This window comes from Empidonax traillii, unplaced genomic scaffold, assembly GCF_003031625.1.
Source record: "Empidonax traillii isolate 1590-97213 ecotype Southwest subspecies unplaced genomic scaffold, ASM303162v1 scaffold583:size513456, whole genome shotgun sequence".
NCBI classification, from domain to species: domain Eukaryota; kingdom Metazoa; phylum Chordata; class Aves; order Passeriformes; family Tyrannidae; genus Empidonax; species Empidonax traillii.
Genome location: NW_020955776.1, coordinates 344,404 through 365,440, shown reverse-complemented (window position 1 = coordinate 365,440; position 21,037 = coordinate 344,404). Strand labels below are relative to the sequence as shown.

At 46.1% G+C, this 21,037-nt stretch overlaps 1 protein-coding gene across 3 annotated transcripts in view; it reads right to left on the bottom strand.

The window, feature by feature from the left end:
- LOC114064816 (USP6 N-terminal-like protein) overlaps positions 1-21,037 on the bottom strand; it is a 78,371-nt gene that overhangs the window by 13,219 nt on the left and 44,115 nt on the right. For 2 of the 3 annotated variants that reach the window (XM_027898187.1, XM_027898189.1), the window contains 6 exons: positions 18,602-18,876; positions 13,606-13,679; positions 13,015-13,100; positions 12,264-12,303; positions 11,483-11,563; positions 2,725-2,832 (listed from right to left, as the gene is read on the bottom strand). In XM_027898187.1, the coding sequence (XP_027753988.1) occupies positions 2,725-2,832; positions 11,483-11,563; positions 12,264-12,303; positions 13,015-13,100; positions 13,606-13,671 (381 nt within the window). In that variant the 5' untranslated portion in view covers positions 13,672-13,679; positions 18,602-18,876. Of the gene's footprint in view, positions 1-2,724; positions 2,833-11,482; positions 11,564-12,263; positions 12,304-13,014; positions 13,101-13,605; positions 13,680-14,492; positions 14,511-18,601; positions 18,877-21,037 lie in introns of those variants that run through there. The other variant, XM_027898186.1, reaches the window with a different exon arrangement.

Here is a 21,037-nt window from a genome sequence, read left to right as displayed (position 1 = left end):
TCCTATGAATGCTTGTCAGCCTGATACCAGGTGCCTCCAAGCTGTTGTTGACCTCCTGAGGGGGCCACATCAGCTCTAGGGAACATCAAAAGGTCACTTAGTACTGCCAACACTTAGGGCAGTCACAGCATCTTGGGAATATTAACTCCAACCTTGAAAGCAGCTGTATGGAGGAGCAACAGTACAAGGGCTATTTTGAATTATTGTCTGCACAAGGGAGGATAAAAGCAGCCACAGAGTGAAGGTCTGATGAACAACATTACTTCCCTGCTGTAAATACTGTGCTCTCTGCATCCTATGGCTCCTTGTCCTCTGTAAAGCAATCAGACTACCTGAAAGAAGGAGACTATTCATATCCACCAGGTCAGTTCAGTTCAAATTTCTCTCCTAAAGGCCCTCTTGTTTTCCCTGCCAGAATAACACAGCAATCTCTCAAAGACTGTAAATAGCCCTACTTCAGTTTGTTTTGAAGTACTGCACCTGAATAGCAGGTAGGTTGCACAGCACTTTGTCCTCTCCATGCACCCAGGAGACTTTAGTAATTGTGCAGATGTTAAACAAGAAACCCAGGATGGGTTATTCTCCTTTTTTTTTTTCCTGTTTAAGTAAACTGGGGGCTTCACAGTTGCTCTGCTGAGCTCATTAGTGCTGTGAGCCTTGCAAGCTGGTGGCAGAACAGAGACTGGGAAGCTGCAGGTCCTGTCCCAGAGACCTTGTAAAAGCAGCGGGTAAAAGCCAGGATGCCTCTGCTCTGCCCCATGGCCAGGATGTTTCTCCTGCTGCCTTCTCAGCTCCCCTCAAGCTCTTCAGTTATGGCTAACAAACCCCAGGGGAGCAGAGCACCACACTCACATGAAAACCAAGCATGGTGTGTCCCATGGTAGCCTCCGGGCTGCTATGCTACAGTTCATGCCCCAGGGAGAAATGGGGTGGGCTTGGGACTAGCCCCCATGTGGCACGAGTCTGAGACTGAGGCTTAGTCCCTCCTTGAAAGCAAAACCCCTCATCCAGGACCTGCACTGAGCCTCTCCTGGATGAAATTAGGAGAGGGCTAATTACTGGCAGCAGGTGGCACCAAAGAAGAGGCAGATTAAGATGAGCTTGTAGAGGGGTTTGCATCCAGCAAAGCCTATTAGCCCTGAAGCTCCTGTTTATCACAGACCCCTCTGGAGCACAGATAAACTCCTTTCGACTTTCATTTGCTCGGATTGCTTCCCTGCCTGCGTAGCACAGCTTTGAGGGAGGGAGCACAAGTTTAATCTGCGTGCTGGGAGAGCTTCCTTATCTCTGCTGACTGCGGTGAGCCCAGCCCGCCTTCCCCAAGCTCTGCATGTGCTCCCATCCCAGCAGCATCTCGCCAGTGACATCTACGCCTGACTAACTATAATGAGCGTTATCATCATCCCGCTTAATAGGCAGGGAATTTTAGAAACACCTGCTGGAAGCAGCACTCAGCCTCCTGCCTCTGAAAAATAATTGTCTCCACAACACCTCACCCTGGTACATGATGATGCAAGCTAAATCATAACACAGGTTTGAAAAAGAAGTTAATTATCAACCAAAGGCTACCACACTGCCTATGGAAAAGAGCCAAAACATCTGAAATAAAAATAACATAATACAACAAGCCCTGTCACTTGAGTTCTTGTTCAGTGCACACTACAGAAACTGCTTATTTAATGACATGGCATCCAAGCCTGAAGCATGCAGTACTCTGGTAGGAAGCAATGCAAGGCAGGTGTTTCTCCTACTTGCAGAGAAAATAAGTGATTTTTAACAGAAAAGTAATTTTTATTTGATTTTAATAATGATGTTTAATAGAAACTTACACAACAGTTATAAAGAATTGAAAATGGAAGATAAAAAAATCCATTTCAATCCAAGCTCTTCCAATGCTGCCAGTTAACTTCTAGCTGCACATCTAAGTAGTAAGCCAGGACCCCTTACTCAGAATTAAATCAACTTGCAAGATCTGCCCTCACCCCACCCTTATTTTGGTTTCTTGACTAAAAACCCATTGCTGGCTGGTTTAGGGCTTCTCACCTTGCTACACATTTCAAAAATCTCCAGGTGAAATTTTCAAGCACACACAGAGGTTTGGGGTATCCCCATCCAGCACGTACCTGCTCCAGGGTACTTGTGACTACTTCGCATCACCCCAGGGAGCTCAGGGAACTGTGAGTGGTACCTTTGCTACGCCTCCCCTCACTTTTTCTTGCTTCTCTCCTTAAAGATGCAATGAAACTGGCAGCAACTTTGCTTGCAACTCCCAGCACAACAAATGGAAGCAGCCTATTATGGAAAGCAGCCAGCTAACATGCTAAAAGACCCCAGCCTGATATACACCCACTGATAAAGAGTTTACATCACTTGTGTTTTCAGTCCCCACTGAAAACACAAAGGGTGTAAAATGCTTTTCCTTCTCAGAGGTCGCAGAAGTCCACAGACAGGATGAGGCCCTACCACCAGTGCACATCCTAGGGGGCTCACCATGCTGCTACCCTGTGAGGGAGCATGCAAGGGCCATGCAGTCCTCCTGCCCATTAAAGCATCCCCATAGGAACTCCGATTTCTCTCCTGCCCATGCAAGTGGAGATGGAGACGCCTGCATGCACCATGGGTCCAACTTACCCTGACCGATAAAGCCCTACCTAACCAGCTTCCCACCCAATCCAGCCTCCTCATCACCTTGCTCTTGTTGTTTTTGGCAGGAAGAGCTCATACCTCATATTTTCCTTCGTTCTCCTTCTTCATCTTCTCAACATCCAGCAGAAGTGACCAGACCTGGCCTCTCACTTGGAGTGGGATCCCTTTGTACACTCGCCGGCACATCTGCAGGGAGGGAAAAGCGTGCAAGGTTAGCTGGTCCTGCTGGTGACAGAACAGATTTTCTCCATGGTTTGCTGGGGCAGATCGTCTGAGCAGACACCTCAACCAGGCACTTCATCTGCCTGCACTGCCACATCTGATGGATGAGCTGACTATCTGCATCCATCACAGACAGCTACACAGCCAAAATCATAGAATCACAGCATCATAGAACAGTTTGGGTTGGAAGGGACCTTACAGATCATCTATTTCCAACACCCCTGCCATGGGCAGAGACACCTTCCACTACACCAGGTCACTCATAGCCCCATCCAACCTGGCCTTGAACACTTCCAGGGGTGGGGCAACCACAGCTTCTCTAGGCAACCTGTGCCAGTGCCTCACCACCCTCACAGTAAAGAATTTCTTCCTAACATATAATTTAATCTGCACTCTTTTAGTTTGAAATTGTTCCGTCTTGTCCTATCACTATCTTCCCATGTAAAAGGTTGCTCTCCCTCTTTTTATAAGCCTCCTTTAAGTACTGGAAGACGTATGAGTTCTCCCTGGGGCCTTCTCTTCTTCAGGCCGTACAACCCCAGCTATCTCAACCTGTCTTCAGTGGAGGGGTCTTTGTTAGGAAGCATTGCTCCTGAGCTTGGAGGAGGTGACCCCTGAATATCAGCCAGCTTCCTTGGCTGCCTCTTCCCACCAGAGCTTTATCCCACAGCACTCTACCAAGCAGATCCTTGAAGAGGACAAAGTCTGTTCTCCTGAAGTCCAAGGTTGCGAGCTTACGCACCTTTCTCACTGCCCTAAGGATCTTGAACTCCACCATTTCATGGCCACTGCAGCCAAGCTGCCCTTTAGCTTCACATTCCTCACCAGCCCCTCCCTGTTGCTGAGAACAAGGTCCAGCACAGCATCTTCTCCTCATTGGTTCCTCTGTCACTTGGAGAAGGAAGTTATCATCAATGCATTGTATTGCTTATGCCCTGCTGTGCTGTCCCTCCAGCAGATATTGGGGTGACTGAAGCCCCCCACAGGGGCCAGAGCTTGCAAGCATGAGGTTGCTCCCATCTGTCTCCAGGGTCTCATGCACTCAGTCTTCCTGGTTGGGTGGCCTGTAGCAAACCCCCATGAAAACAACACTTGTCCCTGTCCTCCCTTTAATCCTGACCCACAAGCTCTCTTCTCCTTGTCCATTCCCAAGCGGAGCTCCATGCACTCCTCACTGACATAGAGGGTGACACCCACTCCTCCTCTCCCCTGCCTGTCCTTCCTAAAGAGCCTGCATCCTTCCACTCCAATGCCCCACTCCAGTCACAGAAGCTGCCCCACCACGTCTCCATGATGTCAATAAGATCATATCCCTGCAGGCACACACACATTCTGTGCTTACCCTTGGACTCATTTTCAAAGACCAGATGCAGTATCCTTGGCTTTGAAGCCTTTGATCTGACCTGGCATAGCTGTTCTCATCTGAACACTCAGGGACTGACAGAAAAACACATTTCCCCTTGGAGAGGAGAGTCCTTACCATGAGAGCCACAAAGATGTGTCCACAGCAGCTTCACAGCGTGTCAAGTGGCAAAGCAGATTGCAGGCTACACCAAGGGCTCTTCCCTGAACGGGCAAGGCACTCATCAGGCAAAGAGGGGGACTGGGGACAAACATGCATACATTCACTTCATCTCACAGATGTCTCTTCCCTTTTCTTTGCCATAAAGCCCTTTCTCTCTAAAGAGACCATTAAATTTCAATGTAAAACAGAAAGCAAAAATAAGTTTTTGTTCCATTGTTGACTTCTTCCATTAAAAGAAAATGCTTCATAAAAAAGTAAAAAAGCTCCATTTCGCAGTATTTTCCATCCTTTTATTCATCCCATCCATGAAATGCCTTGCAGCTGCAGCACAAAACCAACTGCAGCACTCCTCCAGGCTCCTGAGGACCTGCGGCACATGCCTGAGCTCCAGCCATGGAGGGTATTTATGTTGTGACGTGGTGCTCCCTCAGAACCAGAACAATCCCTTAGAAGGGGGCAGAGGTGCTGGATTTCCAGTCATGGGAATGAGCTTGAGGCTGAGCAGGGCAGCACCCAACCAGGCTATCAGCTTGAGCTACTGCCACTGCCTGGTACAAATGCACCTGCCCACCTTCAAAATCCCTCTTTTTTTTTCCAAACGTTGCTCTGCTTCACGCAATCCAGGCTGATGCAAGAGAAGGGCTGCAATTCACAGGGGAGCACTGAGATCCTAGCAGAAGGTTTTCTGGACGCATAGGCCTGCTGCACTGTCTTTGCATCTCTTACACCAAGCTGAACTTCTGCTCCCGTTACCTTTCCTTTCTGACCCACCTCGCACCACTGCCTTTTTTACTTCCAGCTTGACTTTTTAACGCCAACCTTTCACAAAGATATAAAGACCACAACCACAGCACCATGCTGGCTCACAGCCTCTGCAGCACTGACCCACACCCCTCATTTTGTTTCTGTCTGCACAGCAGCACCATGCCTACCCAGGACAAAAACCCAGCAATGAGCTGAAGAGTCAGGACGAGACAAGATGAGGCAAGACAGGAGGTGGAGTTCAAGCAGACAGGCTAGGGGACAGCAAAGAATTAACACCACCATCCCACCCAAAATAAGTACATAAACCAGGTCTGTAGGTAGTTGTTAAGATCACTATGTAGTACTAGGAGAACTAGATGTGCGTGTGAATGCTTTTCCACCCCATTATGGTAAATACTTCAGTATTTCTGCTGACACAAAGTGCCAGTGTAATGTATCCTGATCCTGTAAGTATAATTCACATTCAACATTCAAAACCCCATTCTCTGCACTTCCCGAATGGTTGCTTTGCCCAAGTGCTGCTTAGCACCAGCTTTGAAGGTCCAATGTACAGCCAGGACCGAATCCTACAGAAATTCTTTACCAGATCCTGCCCTCCCCTCTGTATACACCAAGAGCTGTCCCCTAAAAAGCAACCTCAGTAGCAAGACACACGCACAGAAGGCCACCATCCTGCCCAACAGCATCCTGCATTTTAAGAGGGACATCACTAATTCACCATCTGCACATCCAGGGGAGTTTGTTCTGCTCATCCAAGCCCACGTGGGGAGGTGCTTCTGAGGACAGCAAACCTTCACACCATGCAGGACAGCTTCATCCCCACAGGTGAAAGACCCAGTTTCTGAGAGTCATTAAATCAGGATAAAAGAAGTGCAATGTATCAAGAGACACAAAGATGAACCACATCCCCAAAGTAAACTGGTAAGGCACCCACAAAAGCCTGGCTCCTGCAAGCACTCATGCCTTCATGAAAGGCATGCTCCAAGAAACTGGAGCATGAACCAATTCTGATAAAAACACAGATTCAGAAAAAAAAATTATTTCCAATGGACTAGGAGAGACTCACTGACAGCTGCCAGGGTAGGTGATACTTAGTGCTGTGGGAAGAAAATAATTTTGTTTTGAATTCCCAGAGCTGGTATTGCTGTACATTAATGAGTGCAACCCTCAGTGGCATACAGTAAATGTCTCTAATGATTTTCTTTGCACAAGTGTAGAAGGAACAGGGGAGTTACAAAACATGCTGAGATGGAATTGAACTGAAATGCCTTCATGTTATTTATCCAAGGGCTTTCCTCCTCCCACCGCCTCCAGACATGAAAGTGATAAAACCTCCAAGCTGTGAGTCATGTAGAGGAAAAATGAGCAACTTTTCTGCATTGTGAAACTTGGAGGAAAACAGAGAAGTTACCATTACAAGCAGAATTTACGCTGGGATGAAGTGACAGAGGTAAGGCATCAGGTGATGACAACTCCTGTTTCCTGTGAGAATCAAAAACACCCCTCAAGGTCACAGTCTTCGATCTCTTATGGACTGCTCAGCCCTTAGAGATGGGAAGAGAGCAACTAGATCATGTCCTGTGCAGACTGACAGACTGACCAGTGCAGGGCAGGACGAAAGGACATCATCTGGCTCCACAAATGGAGCTGCTGGTGGTCAAAGCAATAGTTCAAGACAATGTGCAGAAAAGCCAAGGACTGAACCCACAGGGTTTAAAACTTGCTCCAGATTTTGCCATAGGATCATCTTCCCTCTCTAGGCTTTAGCATACAAAGGTCGTGGCAGAGGCCATCACCACTCCATCCCTATCTGTCCCTTCCCCATGTATTTTCTTTCTGGTAAATGGGATGGGGAAAACTATAGAAGTACAGAGCTGAGCTCCATCTTCCTGCACTAGAAATCTCCTCTAAGAAGTACCCAACCAAGTGCTCCAGGTCTTTAATTAGAAGAGTGGAGTTACTGCCTTTAAAGACAGAACCTGTTTTTGCAGTAGTTAAGACACTGCAGTTAAAAAGGGTTTGGGAGATGTGGGTTGGTTTTTAAAGCAGAACACATACGTGGCAGTTCACTTTCACACTTTGGAGTCTGTCACTGTTAGCTTCTCAACCATGTGCATGGCTCACCAGGAAGAGACTGTAGGAGCAATGTTCAGATTTTGGGTATGCATGGTGACATCCCTTTCAAGCCTCCTTCTATACCCACATATGTCTCCAACACCCTGAAGGGGGGGCAGCCCCCCTGTCCCCCTTCCTCAATTCCTTTAGGGCTCAAAGAGCGATCCTTCTGTAGAGGAAGGACTTTTTCACATCCTCTACCAATGATGAACAGGAGGGGAACTGAGGTCTGAAGATCTTCACCACCACCAGGATAACCATTACCCTGGAAAAGAGGATTTCTTTTTTGTACCACAAAGCCAGCTGACTGCACAAAGATGACTGACTGATGATGTGGCTGTGCAAGACACTTGGCAGATGGGACATCACTGCACATGGGTTTTTTTCCATACAGATAATGCTTACTCCCAACTCGGCTGCTGTGTCTGCAGCTGGAGCCTATGCAGCTATGCCAGATGAGGTGCCACCAGGTCTGCAGGGGCTCCAGCAGCAAAGCAGGGGCAAATTTAAATCCTAAAGCTGATGGGCTGTGGGTAGACATTTACCTTTATTGCCTGGGCTACCTCTGGAGGAAAGAAAAATGCAACCTGCTTTTTCAAAATGAAAAAAAAAAAAAAAAGGCAGGTGAAGCCACCCTGCAGCTCCCAGATGCAACCCCCTTTCTTTCCCATTGCATTTGCATGCAGGAGACCTGACTTCAGCCAACCCTGACATGACAAACATCTGCTGGCTCTCCCTGGCATTAGCAGACTATTCGCTCCTGGGGGTCTGTGTCAGTCCATACAGATCCCCAATTCATCGTAAACCGCTTTGCTGGCATGCGCTGGATTAAGCGCCCTGCACTCCCGTGACCTTAGCAGAGACCAGGCTACCCCCGTGCACAAAGGCAGGCTTTGCCTAAAAACCAGACATCTCTGACCAAAGACACCCCTTTCTAAAGGTCCCATCCCACGTGGACAGCAACAAGACACAGCTTGCAAATGATGCAGAGGTCATATCCTCTCCCTGCGACCGATACTTCTGGCTGCAATCCATCTATTTCAGGGCTACGATGAATAAATTATCCCACTGTTGGAGTGCACACAGTAGAGCCTTTTCTCTCTGCAAAACTGTGCTGCCTGAACTGTTATATTTTTACATGTATTAAACCATTTCCTAACCTTCCCAAGCAGAGTCAGGTTGGGATTTAAACCTGAGTTCAAATCAGCAGTGAAGAGAACACAGACCACCTGACCCTCCCTGTGCTGAACCCCTGTGAACTGTAACCCAATTTAGCATTTTTTACAAGTTTGACATAGCTTAACTCCGCAAAACAGTGTGGTCCTTTCATGGACTCCTTTATTTTTGTGCCCTTTTCCTTGTGGAAGTATAGCCAGAGAAAAGCAGTATTGCATCATTCTAGCCCCACCCATGTGAGGAATTGTGCTGGTGTCCCTTTCTGCTGATGTTGCTACTGAAATTAAATCATATCGCTACAAAATGTGTTGAGAAGAGACACAGAGACAGATCTGAAGTGATAATGAGCACAGGGAGCCTCAGGACATCACTTTAATTAAGATAATCCTATTTGTTTCTCATCCTGAAACAGGTTATGCCAGAAATTATCTTAGGCATAGTCAGGCCATTCTGGGCTAGGAACTGTAAAAGATCCTCCCCTTTTTTTCACCCTGATTTCCTATCATCTGTGACAGTCACAAGACCCAGACTGCAACTAGCAGCACACAGGGATGCACACTGGCTGCAGGTGAGGGAACAGAAAGCCAAACCTGCTGCTCTCTGGCAATGGCTCATGCCAGGGGTCTGAAAAAGCTGCTTTTTTGCCCACTGATGGGTGGCTGCTTTGGGGTCAGTGCCCTGGATAGGTACAAAACCTCCCCCCTCCTGTGGACATTTCACAACACAGACACTGAGACAACCACCTAAGCCCTGACTGGGTACTAAGATGCTGCAAAACACAGTGGCCTGCTTGGTTAAGTCCCTCTTATCAAGTACTCAATATGATCACATGTCTGCCAGCTCCAGCATGTGAACTGGAACTCAAAAGGTTGGTCCTGAAGTCCAGAAAATCCCAGCCTGGAAAACAGGATGGATTTCTACATCATTCATGCAGTCAAACTCAGAGCAGCTTCTCTGTGAAACTGCCTGTGGTTCCTGCAACACGACTTTTTTCCTTCTAATATAGCACAGCGTATCAAAATGAACATCAAAGGGAAGATTCCTGTCTTCAGTAAGAGGAATTTTTCGAAGATGACATCCTAGTCACTGTTAAAATAACATGGAGCTGCTGTCTTGTGACACTCTGGTTTCTATCATGTCAGCAAAGTGGCAAAGACAAACCCGAAGAAAACGTGCAAGGCAGATGTGTCAGCCTGAGTGCTCAGAGCGGGAACAAAACCAACCCACTCTGCTTTAGAAAAATCAGATCAAGGGCTTGTCACATTTACTTTAGTTAGAAAAGAAAACGCAGCCATCTCAAGGGCATGACTGTGATCCCAGCATAAGGTCCTTGAAATGCCACAGCTGAACTGCATCCAGCCATGGCAGCAGGAATATCCAAGCAGCTTCCATGCTCCTGACATGAGAGCATGGGGCTGCACATCCAGGTGAAAGGTACAACCTAATTTTATGCTTTTTTTAAAAGCACTCCTTTTGTGCCTCTGAAGGTCTGTGTGGCCGCTACAGACCTCCCTGCCTGCACTTGACTTGGCACAAGGCAGCAGGGAGTTAGGCTGGATGGGACTGAAACCAAAGCTCCTTTCTACTCCAGGGTCACCAGACTGCTCCTTCCCTGCTTGGGGCCAAGCACTGCTTCTCTGTCTGCTGGGAGAGGGGACAGCCATTTCCAGTCCCCCAGCACGAAGACAATGCCATCTCTGTGCCCAAGAGTCATTGACCATTTACGGGCTGTTATAAATAACGTCCTTTATTCCACTACAAGAGCTCTGTGATTTTCTGACCCCAAAGACCCTCAAACACCAGTTGCCGGTCTAACCCTTGGCCATCCAGCAGACCTGAGTGACGTCAGCCACAGTGTGCTTAACACACCCACTAATTATTAAAGTAAATCCAAAATAGATGAGGATCCCTACTGCTTCACACCCCTCATGATAGATTCTGTCTGTCCCCACCGGCTCACCCAGGGAAGCCAAGGTGTGCTAAAAACACTCTTCATTACGCACCCCAAACATCCTCCAGGACCCAAAGGAATTCCCTGCACTCTCCTGGAATTCAGTGGTTTACCCACAAGGCCACTAACCAATTAGTACTAACTTCTAATTAGAAAAAAAACAAGCCACAGGAGAGCCTCCAATTTTGCCCGTGGAGCAGCACCGATGAACAAAATAATTAGAACCACTCTGAAGTAAACAAAAAGACTAAAAAGTCCCAAGCCCATCTACACCTCATCCCTGCTGCAATGAAGATGATTTTGGTTTTGGTTTTGTTTTTTTAAAAGGATGAGACTACAGCTGGGTGAACTGGAAATCCCTCCTGATGGCTGGTCTCTGCTCGACATTATCCCTACAGCTATGCAAATATTCTCATTTGAGATATTTCTCTCTGCATAACCATTTTAACCAAGCCCAAATTTCTCCCAAGGGCTCTCAGCAGGAGCTAAAAGCAATCCAGACAAACACCCAACTCCTGCTAAGCATGAAGGCTGTCTCCATCCTTGATTTTCACAGACAGGTGGACCCAAAGCTAACACCTAAGAGGCTTTTCAAAGGCACAGCTAGGAGCAAAATACAAAATCCAGGTGATGATCTAGACAAATAACTCTTCCTCGAAAGAGAATTACAATGAAGATCAACTGGACTGTATCAGTCACATTTCCCACATCATTCCCAGGAGGTGGAGACACAGAAGCAACCTGTGCTGTGCACTGCCCTCTGGTCTCACAGAGCAGGGACCCAGCTGGACACACAAACATCTCTGCTGTGCTCCTGCTTGCACAGGGAAGCAGAAGTGCAAACACATCAGCAACGTTTAGGAAACCCTTTTTAAAACCATGTAAGTCAGAACAGGACTTTTCCCTCAACTGGTAACACAGGAATTTCAAGGAAAGGTTTAAAATATTAAAGACCAACAAGTAGAATTAAGCAATGTTCAAATGATCTCTGGTTTCTCTATCAACTTTTTGAAAGCCAGACTCATCATAAGGATGTATCAGATCTGCTCTTCCACACACATGCTCTTTCTTTTCCTCCTTACCTTGTCACTGTTTCTGTATTTGCCCCATTTCTTCAGCATCTTAAGCCACTTGTCCACACGTTCAATTTCCTGCTGTTTTTGCTGGTGGAGGGAAGAGAAGACAAATTTAAGAAAAAACAGCCCCAGAAAATACCTCCTGAAAACACAAAACTTCATTCTCTTAGGTTTAAACTTTTATACAAAGACTTCACATTAGAGATGGAATAATCCACTGCTGCTTGCAGAAACTGGTAATTTCAACCCATGGTCATTAAAAGCAGCAATGGTAAAAATGACAAGATGCACAGGCTTAACACAGAGAAAGCATTTCCAAGAGGAGTATTCCTTGACAGTAAAAATATCTGCAGGTTCAGCTAGCCTCAAACTGTATCACTGTATGAGACTGGCAGAAATGTGATGCTGTTGAAGATCCCAACAAAGGACACGCTCTCATCTCAGGGCAGATGAGGATGGAGGTGACCTCTTTCCCCTGCACATGCAGTCCCCTTTTCAAGCCACAGCTGCTGAGCACTGTGCCAAAGCAGAGTGAAAAGCCCAAAACTGCTCGAAAAGGTGCTTTTTCAGTGCAGTGTGAAGGAAGAGATGCCTGACCCAGGAAAAAAAAAGCTCCAACAGCCAGGCATCGTGCAGAGTTCCCACCTCTGGGCGAACAGCAGTGACCAGTGGGTGCTGGCTGCCTGCTTTGCTCTCACTTGCACACTTGTTTCCTCAAAAAACATTCCCTCCCCAGATGGTGTGATAAGGATGCCACATCCATGATGACAGAGCTGGCAGCTCTCACCTTCTCCTCCAAGGCGGTGCGGGTTGGCAGCTCCTGCTCACTGGAAAAGCAAGGGGTCACTGGTTACTTTGTGGGCAAGAAACTCCACTACCCAACAGGAGCTCCCGGGGGGTAATCAAGCACTGGACATAACTGGAAATCCCAAGCATATAGCTCCTCTTCAATACACACATTATCAGCAATTAAAAAGTGCAAGGAAGAGGAATTTCTGGACAGCAATTGGTTCAAACCCCACTCCTACACACAGAACGCCTACTATTATAGCTTTTGTTCAAATCTGGAACAGAAATAGTTCTTTTAAGCATTCTTCCCAGGCACAGGGCGTGCATCTAATTCATCTGTGCCGTGCTTCGGTTCAGGATTTCCTAAGGGAACCAAAGATGATCAGATATCTTGTCTCATCTCTTCCTGTACCTCCCTGAATCATTAGGTGCAAACACAAGAGCCTCTCCCTCTGTGACAGACCGTGGTTCTTCATGGAGCCACAGGAGCACCAGACTGCACCTTCTAACGCCAGGCTTGTGATAGGAAACCATTTCTGAGCCTCGCCTCAGAGCAGATTCAAAGCATCAGTGTCTGAACATGCACAGCTGAGGAAGGAACTCCATCTCATCTTTCCTCTTGCATTTGGGATTGATCAAGCCAACCCCACAGAGCAGCTTATAGGAAAGATGCTGGGCCTGTCGGTGCAGAAGGATGGTCTGCATACACACAGAGGCCAGAGGAGACAGGATTGGGCAGGAAGACTTACTGCAGGAATCCAAACCGGTCTGTAACTTTATACAGGGTGAAATCGGCATCTTCCCAGTGGTCAATCGGAGCTCCTTCCTGTCTGCCCTGAAAGCAGAAAGGACATTTGTGAGCTGGTCTCAGCATCAGGAACGACTTTATCCCGCCCCTAGAGCCCCTGCTAAAAGGCACAGAACGAGAAATGCAAAACCTGTGCTAAAGAGACAAAGCCAACACAGGGAAGAGAAAAATGGACAATTCAGCCTATCCAACATTCCAGGTATGCCTCTGCTACAGGCTGGGAAGGGCCTGAGAAACCAGGGGGCTGCCAGGCACAAGCTCTCTTGATTATAAGGGACCACTGAAGCACTAAAAGCCGAGCATCTTTCAGGATCTGTACTGAGCGCACACGCAGGATCCTCAAGGAACTCCAGGGATATAATGAAAGGGGTTGTGATGGCAGAAGAATGCAGGGAGAACTGGCATGAAGCCTGATGGCGTGAGGGTTATTGGGGCGATGTCTGCAGGGAAGCAATTCTTACTTAAAGCATTCCTATCTACTAAATAGTTTCAGCCTTAGGCAGCATGTTGGGGAGAGACTCGAGGCTGGTACCTTCTCATACTTGGCAACGATCTCTGCTTTTTCCTGGGCTATTAAAGACTCTATATCCTTCTTCATATCAGAAGCTGTAAGAAAAAAAAAAAAGAGGGGGAGGGGGGAGAAAGGAGATATATAAATGTGTAGACACCATGAGAAGTATTTAGAAAAGTGCTAATACAAAACACGCTTGCTGACAACTTTAGCTCCCATCCATATCAAATAGCTAAAATTAGGCTGAGGTTGAAAAGCTACTGTACAAAGCATTTGCAGAGCTTGCCTGCACACAGCAGGACTGCCAGTTCCCCACTCCCTGCACGAGGATACAACCACATAACCCAACCTGAGCAAGGGGGAGGCTAAAGCCAGGCCACTGCAGGCCACATTACCCAAATCTTTGGACCACTGCAGCTCTCTGATGGGTACCTGGAGCCATCCTTTAGGAGGACCTCCCTTTAGGAGGAACATTAACGATTCTTGTCACAGGACAGCCTACCCCAGCTTCTGGTTGAAGCTGCATCTCAGCAGTGGTGCTTGCCACTAAACAAGCCAGAGCAGCCAAAGGCGTCACCTTGGGATCTTCTGAAGGATGTGATTATTCCTTGAGGGGAAAAGATCTGGGGAAGATATGATGAGCAAAAGCATCAGCACTCTCCAAGGCTCAGCCCACTTCTCCACACCTTCAGACATCTGCAAGAGATTATTTAGCTCATCTGAACAGCTCCTTAATGCAATCTGCTTGTTGCCATGTCTTTCAGGCATGGATGGAGATGGCTGGGAGATCCATTTTTCCCTAACTCTTCATTTTGGAAGCAGCCATTACTCCGAACTGCCAGTACTGTGATAGAAATATTATACCACATGCAATATAATCAGGGCTATCAGGACAGATCTTCAGTGACCCATTATCAGCCAACAGCACAGGCATGGCACTACTTGACACTAATCCACACAGACCTTGGAAAAAAGCAAATTCTTCAAATTCACGAAAGGAATGGGTTTATCTTTTCCCATTATGGACTCAACAATCAAAACAGAACAAGGGTAGAGATATTAAAATGTATTTTGTTCTTTTTTTTTTTCCAAGCTGAAGCTCTTACTTCAAGCGTGAATTTTGCTCAGTACATTTTAATCACAGCTTAATTTTTCAAAGTAGCAAGGTCTGAGTAAGCAAGGTCTCACAGTGTCACCTAATATATCTGCATCTCCTCCTTCTCCTGTGAAGTTTAACTCAAAGGCAATTTCATTCCCCCACTTCTGACACTGTTTTTTTCGTTGTTATGGGGCCAAAAAATTCAAATGATGTCCTTTATGTGCTGCTAAAATTACAAATATTCTACAAGTTACAGGGCAAAAATAAACTGTACGTCAAATTAAATGGGAAATTTTTCAAGACATTTACAAAGTGAAAGCTATTCTGAACATCTCTGACCATGCTCTGTAATAGAATAATCAAAGGAAGAGTAGCAAGAACACATATACTTTGGCATTCACCTCTGCAAAAGCCTCTCTGCAGCCAGAAACACCAGACTGGTGCAAACGAGCCAGTTTTGCATCTCATGCCTGGAGTATGCACAGTTGTTTTCTCTTTCTACTGTAACAGTACAAAAGCCCAAATTTAGGAAAAAATTTGAAAGCAGAGAAAATGGTTGATGGCAGTGGGAAGGACGGAGATAGCAAGTGGCTGCAGCAGCCTCAGTGTCTGATCACAATACTGCTGGTTGGTGGAGTACAGAGACAGAGCTGTGCTCAAGTAGGTGGATTTTCAAAGTACTCTAGAGAGGGAACAGAGTACAGCTTAGCTCTGTAATAGCCTATATTGAATATGGATATTGCTTTTATTTCATTCTGCACATACTCAAACTCCAAAGTAGTTTGACATCACGATGCTGTATAGCATTTGCTTGAGGAAAATGACACCTTGTGTACATGGAAACTACTGAGACATTTTATTTTCTGAAGGGTTTGAAGAAACACATAATTTTTTTCCTTGATATAAACAGGCTTCCTATGAAAAGGAACAGGCTGTACTTGCCATGCTTCTCCATATACCTATGTATGACTGCATACTTTCTTTTTTTTTTTTTTTTTTTTTGTAACACCACTCAAATTATTTTCTCAAGCCTGACACCCAACTTTCTCTGGTGAGTACTGTATTTTCCTAGCAAACAGATTTTTTTTTTCCACGGAAAAAAAAAAGATGAAGCTTCTATGAACAGGAATGGTAAGAAAACGTGAGCACTGCGACAATGGTATTACATAAATTTACTGGGACATTAGCAACAGAAAGCTCCAAGCCATGCACACTTAAATTCAACTGAGAAACAAAGTTATTGAGTAGTTCCTTCTAAAAAGGACAAGTTGAAAACACCCACAATCTGTCATCTCACACTAAAACTTGCAGCTTCTAGTTTACAATTTAAGGAAGTAAAAATTAATCCCAGCAAGAGCAAGCTTAAAGATGCTTAATGAAAATGCATGTTACTACCTACCCCCATGGAACACTGTCTAGCCATCAGTAAACCTGAAATAAAATACCAAATTTTTGGACGAAAACAACTTTCCTTAAATTAATTCACCAGCTGGAATCTCAAGCATTGGCAGTGGGAAGAAGGTGTCTGCATCAAAAATCCAAGACTTGGTGTATGTTCTCCAAAAAGCAGATTTACTGTTATAACCTTTCCCATATTTTTCCAGTCAAATCTGCTGAGCTCCCATTGCCCCATGTGAGGTGGTACCCAGTGGGACCAGCCTGGCTGGGAGCATGGGAGCCTCTGCCCATCAGTCACCCAGGCCATTGCTGCAATCCTGCTCGCTGCCCAGACGAAGAACCAAACTTTTCCCATGGCCCAGCAACAGTGTTCCTTGTGACACAGCCCAGGACACACACACATGTCCCCTGTCACCCCCAGTCACGACTGTCTCATGCTTATAAATCCAGTAGCAATTGCCCTGCCAGTACTTGCTTTTGGAAATGCAAATATCAGTAAAATCTGTTTTTAGGAAGCATAGCATAGCAACATGTTCTCAATCCTGGGCTGGATTTGAGAATATTCTGGAATCCAATTTTCAAATCTTTTGTACTGTAAAACAGCATTTACTCAAGCCATTTGAGATTAAGACTATCTGTTCTGGTTATCTGGCAGAAGGTCACTGAAAAAGGAGAAATGGTTTTAGGTGAACGCATTTTCACATTCTGAATGTGCCCATTTACCTTTAAATAGAGAGTGCTGCTAGGAGAAGAAAAAAAAAGCACATTTTGACACACTGTACTTCACCATTATTCTGGCCTCTATCAGACTGAAACTACTGCTGTGGAATAAAGTAAAAAAGGTATATACTTACTACAACCACATCCACCACTGCTGAAACTCAACAAGTCGCTGTTCCTGTTTCATGTTCTATTTTAAAAGAACATTTTAACACAGCATTTTATGTCTTTAGCTATCTATGTTATAAGCCAACAATTTTTCCTTTAGGGAACAGTTTTAAAGGAAAGGCTTATGCATCTATGCAAATGAAAATGCTTATACAACATCTGCTAGGAGGTGAGACCCTCTCACGACTCACACCTGCAGTCTGCATCACTTCCCAGCAAAGCACTGCTTTCACTTTTAAAGCCAGTATTAGCTGTGACTCGAGCACTTGCACGCCATGGAATAAACCTGGGCATGCAAAGCAGTACAAAGGGCTAAAAAACCCTATCGTGGTTTTTTTTAAGTCCATGAAATGCACCTCGACACCCTTCAAACCACACAGACTCATGGCTGGGAGCAAATTGCCCATCCTGGTTGCCTGGTAAAATTTACCAGGCACAGTCAGCAGCTGCAAGCCGAGGGGAGCTGTCATCAGAGGCTCTTCTCCCACACGCTTAAAGCCTCTCAGAAGCAAAGCTGCAGAGTTACAACCACTGCACGTACCTACCAAGCACAGCCAAAATGAGCACGGCTTTGGGACTGCATCACTACGGCCCAAGGAAACCTCAGAGCTTCCCAAGACATCCAGGAGGGGCCTTGGGCTGTTGCAGGCAGGAGCTGGCACGCATGGCACGAGGAAGTGAAGGCCACACGCTGTTGACTGCACGCAGAGCTTCTGCTTCGTGAGAACCAGCCCCCACGTGGAAGTCAAGCTGCTCCTGAGGTCTTGGTACAAGACTGACCAGTATCTCCACCTCCAGTGTTGCTGCTGCCACAGTATTTTTTTTTACTAGCAACCCAATTTCTATTCCAAAATGGACAACACATTCCATGTGCTTGCATCGAGCATTTCTGCTGATCCCCGTCTGCAGCCCCTCTCTCACTAACAAACCCAGACTGCAAACATCCTGGCCAAGCATCAGCTTCAAAACAACACATCACTCTGCTCTGTGTATCACCAACCTTAGCCCAAACCTGGCTCACGCTTAAAATCCTGCCACTGGAACGGAAATCAAGACCTGCATCCACAAAGTGAATTATGACTTCAGGAATGAAATTACTACCAAGCAGGATGAACCAAGATACAGGACATCCTGTTTGCATGTTTATTTCCTTGACTACAGTCCAAGAGCACACAAGCTTTTTTGTTTGTTTGAAGAGCATAAGGAGCAAAACCTGAATTGCAGGGAGGTTTATGTTTTAACTGTCTTGGGGTCTTTAAAAATGACTGCACATAGATCACTTTAGATGAATCACAGATGTGTTACAGAAAATTCAAATGAGGTCCTGTCCTAGTAAACTTGCACTGTATCTGAAACTGCACAGGATGCTGTGCTGGATAAAAACATGGTCACCTCCTACAGCAGAGATATTGCGAACACCCAAGGGAGAACTGCAACTCATTTTGATGCCATCAGCAATATCCCAACAAACCAGGGGATTCAGCATCACTGCAGATGAGATCCTGATGATTTATTAGCATGTGTACCCACAGCACACAATGGCTCTCAGGGTGATTCTTATCTGCTCCAAAGCTGCTTTTTGAGTTCAGAAAAGACAGGATGAAAACACAGCCCAGCTCCAAGCTCCCTTACCTGAGCCTTGTATCAGGTGCCGAGATGCATCAGCTCAGCTGGAGTTGTCCACTCCCCTGTGAGTATCTACCTGGCAGGAGCCATCTGTCCCTGTTGTGGGGTGCCACAGTGCACTGGGCAAATGCCCTTTGGCTCATTCGTGCTGCCCCAGCTCTGTGCAGCGGCTCTCCTCCACCCTCCGCTTCTCTGGCATGTGAGAGCTCACTGTAGGTGGCTGGGAGAAAAGGCAAGGCAGGAGGCAATCCACACGTGTGCTCTCTCGTCCCCCAGGCTCACTGCAAAGGAAATAAGTTGGTAAGCTTTGCAGTTCTGGCATGATGAAGGCCCGGTCCTTTACCAGAACAGGGGTCTTTCCACAAGGAGGAAAAGGCAGGTCCCACTGGAGCGGGCAGCAAGGCAGCATCTGAGCCTGGTGGGGAGGGAACAGGTTGTAGCAACAGGGGACCCAACGGCAGAAGGTAAACTGTGCTCATCCACATCACAAAAAAAACCCTGGTGTGGTTTTTCTGGCCTGGTTGAGTGTCAAGGGATATAGGGGTTTCCCCCACAGGACTGAGAATCCAGCAAACCTTTGTACCAGCAGGTACGTTGTACCGGCAACTCAACTTCCACTCAGCAAGCAGAATATACCCCCGGTTTAAGTCCAAGGCACAGTATTACCCCCAACTTCAGCTGATCTAAGAGCATGTTGCCACCAAGAAGGGCTGCAATGGAGGGAGCGTCCAGGCCACTCCTGAGGACTTTGGTCAGGTTAAGATGGTTAATACAGCAGCACTGACTTGCATGGCAGAACAGCTGGCCCTGGTTGTGCCACCTGAGTCACCTCCCAGCCCTTGCAGCTCCTACCTGATACATCCAAACAGCTAACACAGTTCAAAGGACACCAGAGTCCAACATATAGCTATTGTTTATAAAAAAACCTAAGGTTTTAGTTCTCACTTTCAGCAATTCAGAGAAGCAAAGCACTGGTTTCACAAGTGCAAACTCAAGACATCACCCCAAAACACGACACGCTGTTTGCAACCAGCAAGCACGGGGAGAGGAAGCACAGCTCACTGTCAGGAGCAGCCACTTCAGTATCGCCACCTCTTCTCTAATTCCCCACACAAGCACCTGTGAATGAAGCTATCCCCACATTTCTGGGCGGTCCTGTGCTGAATTTCCCTGCTGTCACCCCTCCAGCACCCAGGCACAACAACTTGGGGACCCCAAAGTGCAGAAGACCTTGCACTCTTTCAGAGGTAGCCACCTTTATAAACAAATAACCCATAACACAGATTACATTTTGTGTAAATGATCACTGAGTAGGTTATAATGTGGCTAACACACATTATAATGCAGATTACACACATTTCCCTCTATTCTCCCAATTTGCACCAAGTTTTTACAGTACAGTGGCACGCTGTGGTCACAACGATAATAATACTTTGTCACTAGACTACGGAAGTATCAAGAAACCCAAATACATTGACCAAGTCTTCTACTTATAGGAATAACTAAAACCATGTAAGATCGCCATTACATGCCATCCCATCCACTCATCACAACCAGTGTGATGGTAGCACTGACAGTAAATAAAACCTCAACCCTGTCCCCACCATCCTTTTTCCTGTGCTCGCAGTACTTACGTCTTGCTCTCATTTTCCCACACATTTTTGGTGCTGTGCCTTGGTGGTCAGGTTAAGATCTTCTGCCCAAGGATGGAGATGGGAGGAGAGAAGCAAGAGGGCTGATATAGGGATCTGCTCTCCTCCCTGCTTACGCTGGGTAAGCCCAGGCTTAGTGCTTCTGCACAGCTCAGCTGCTGCAATGTCAGAAGATGCAGCTTTAGACATAAGCTAAACCCTCCAAGCAGAGCAGTGAGTCTATAAGCAATTCTTTGTCAGCTTCTATTTTTAGACCTCACGGGGAATAAAAGAGCATCCGAACACTTTTTAAGCTCTTTTTAACATGAACTCGTCTTCTACAGAAAACAACAGCAAAGAAAGCCAAACAGAAGACTGCACAAAAACCTCAAGATGCATGAATTATTTTTTTAAAGCATCATTATTTAAATAATTTTTCGTTTTAAAAAAAGAAGTAAACTGAAGAATGCAAAAGTCCACATGCTGCTTTGGGAATTGAAGATTAATTTTCTCTCTGCATTCCCTCCTTCTTCCATTCCAGTGGCTATAAAAAGGCCAAAAAAAAGCCAGAGGGAAAACAAAACCAAAAAAAATCCTCTTTTTTCGGGTAATGCACTGACCTGGAAAGGAACTATATAAACACAGTGCTTAAGAACTGGCTTCTTCTGTTTGCTTAAGACTGTAAAAGCAGTTTACTTCTCTTTAACTATAAACTAAAGGATGCTACAATGATGGTCATTCTCCATTGGAATGCATTCCTCTTAAAATACTGTATTTTATTCCTTTTGGTAAATGTAGCAACACCAAGGGA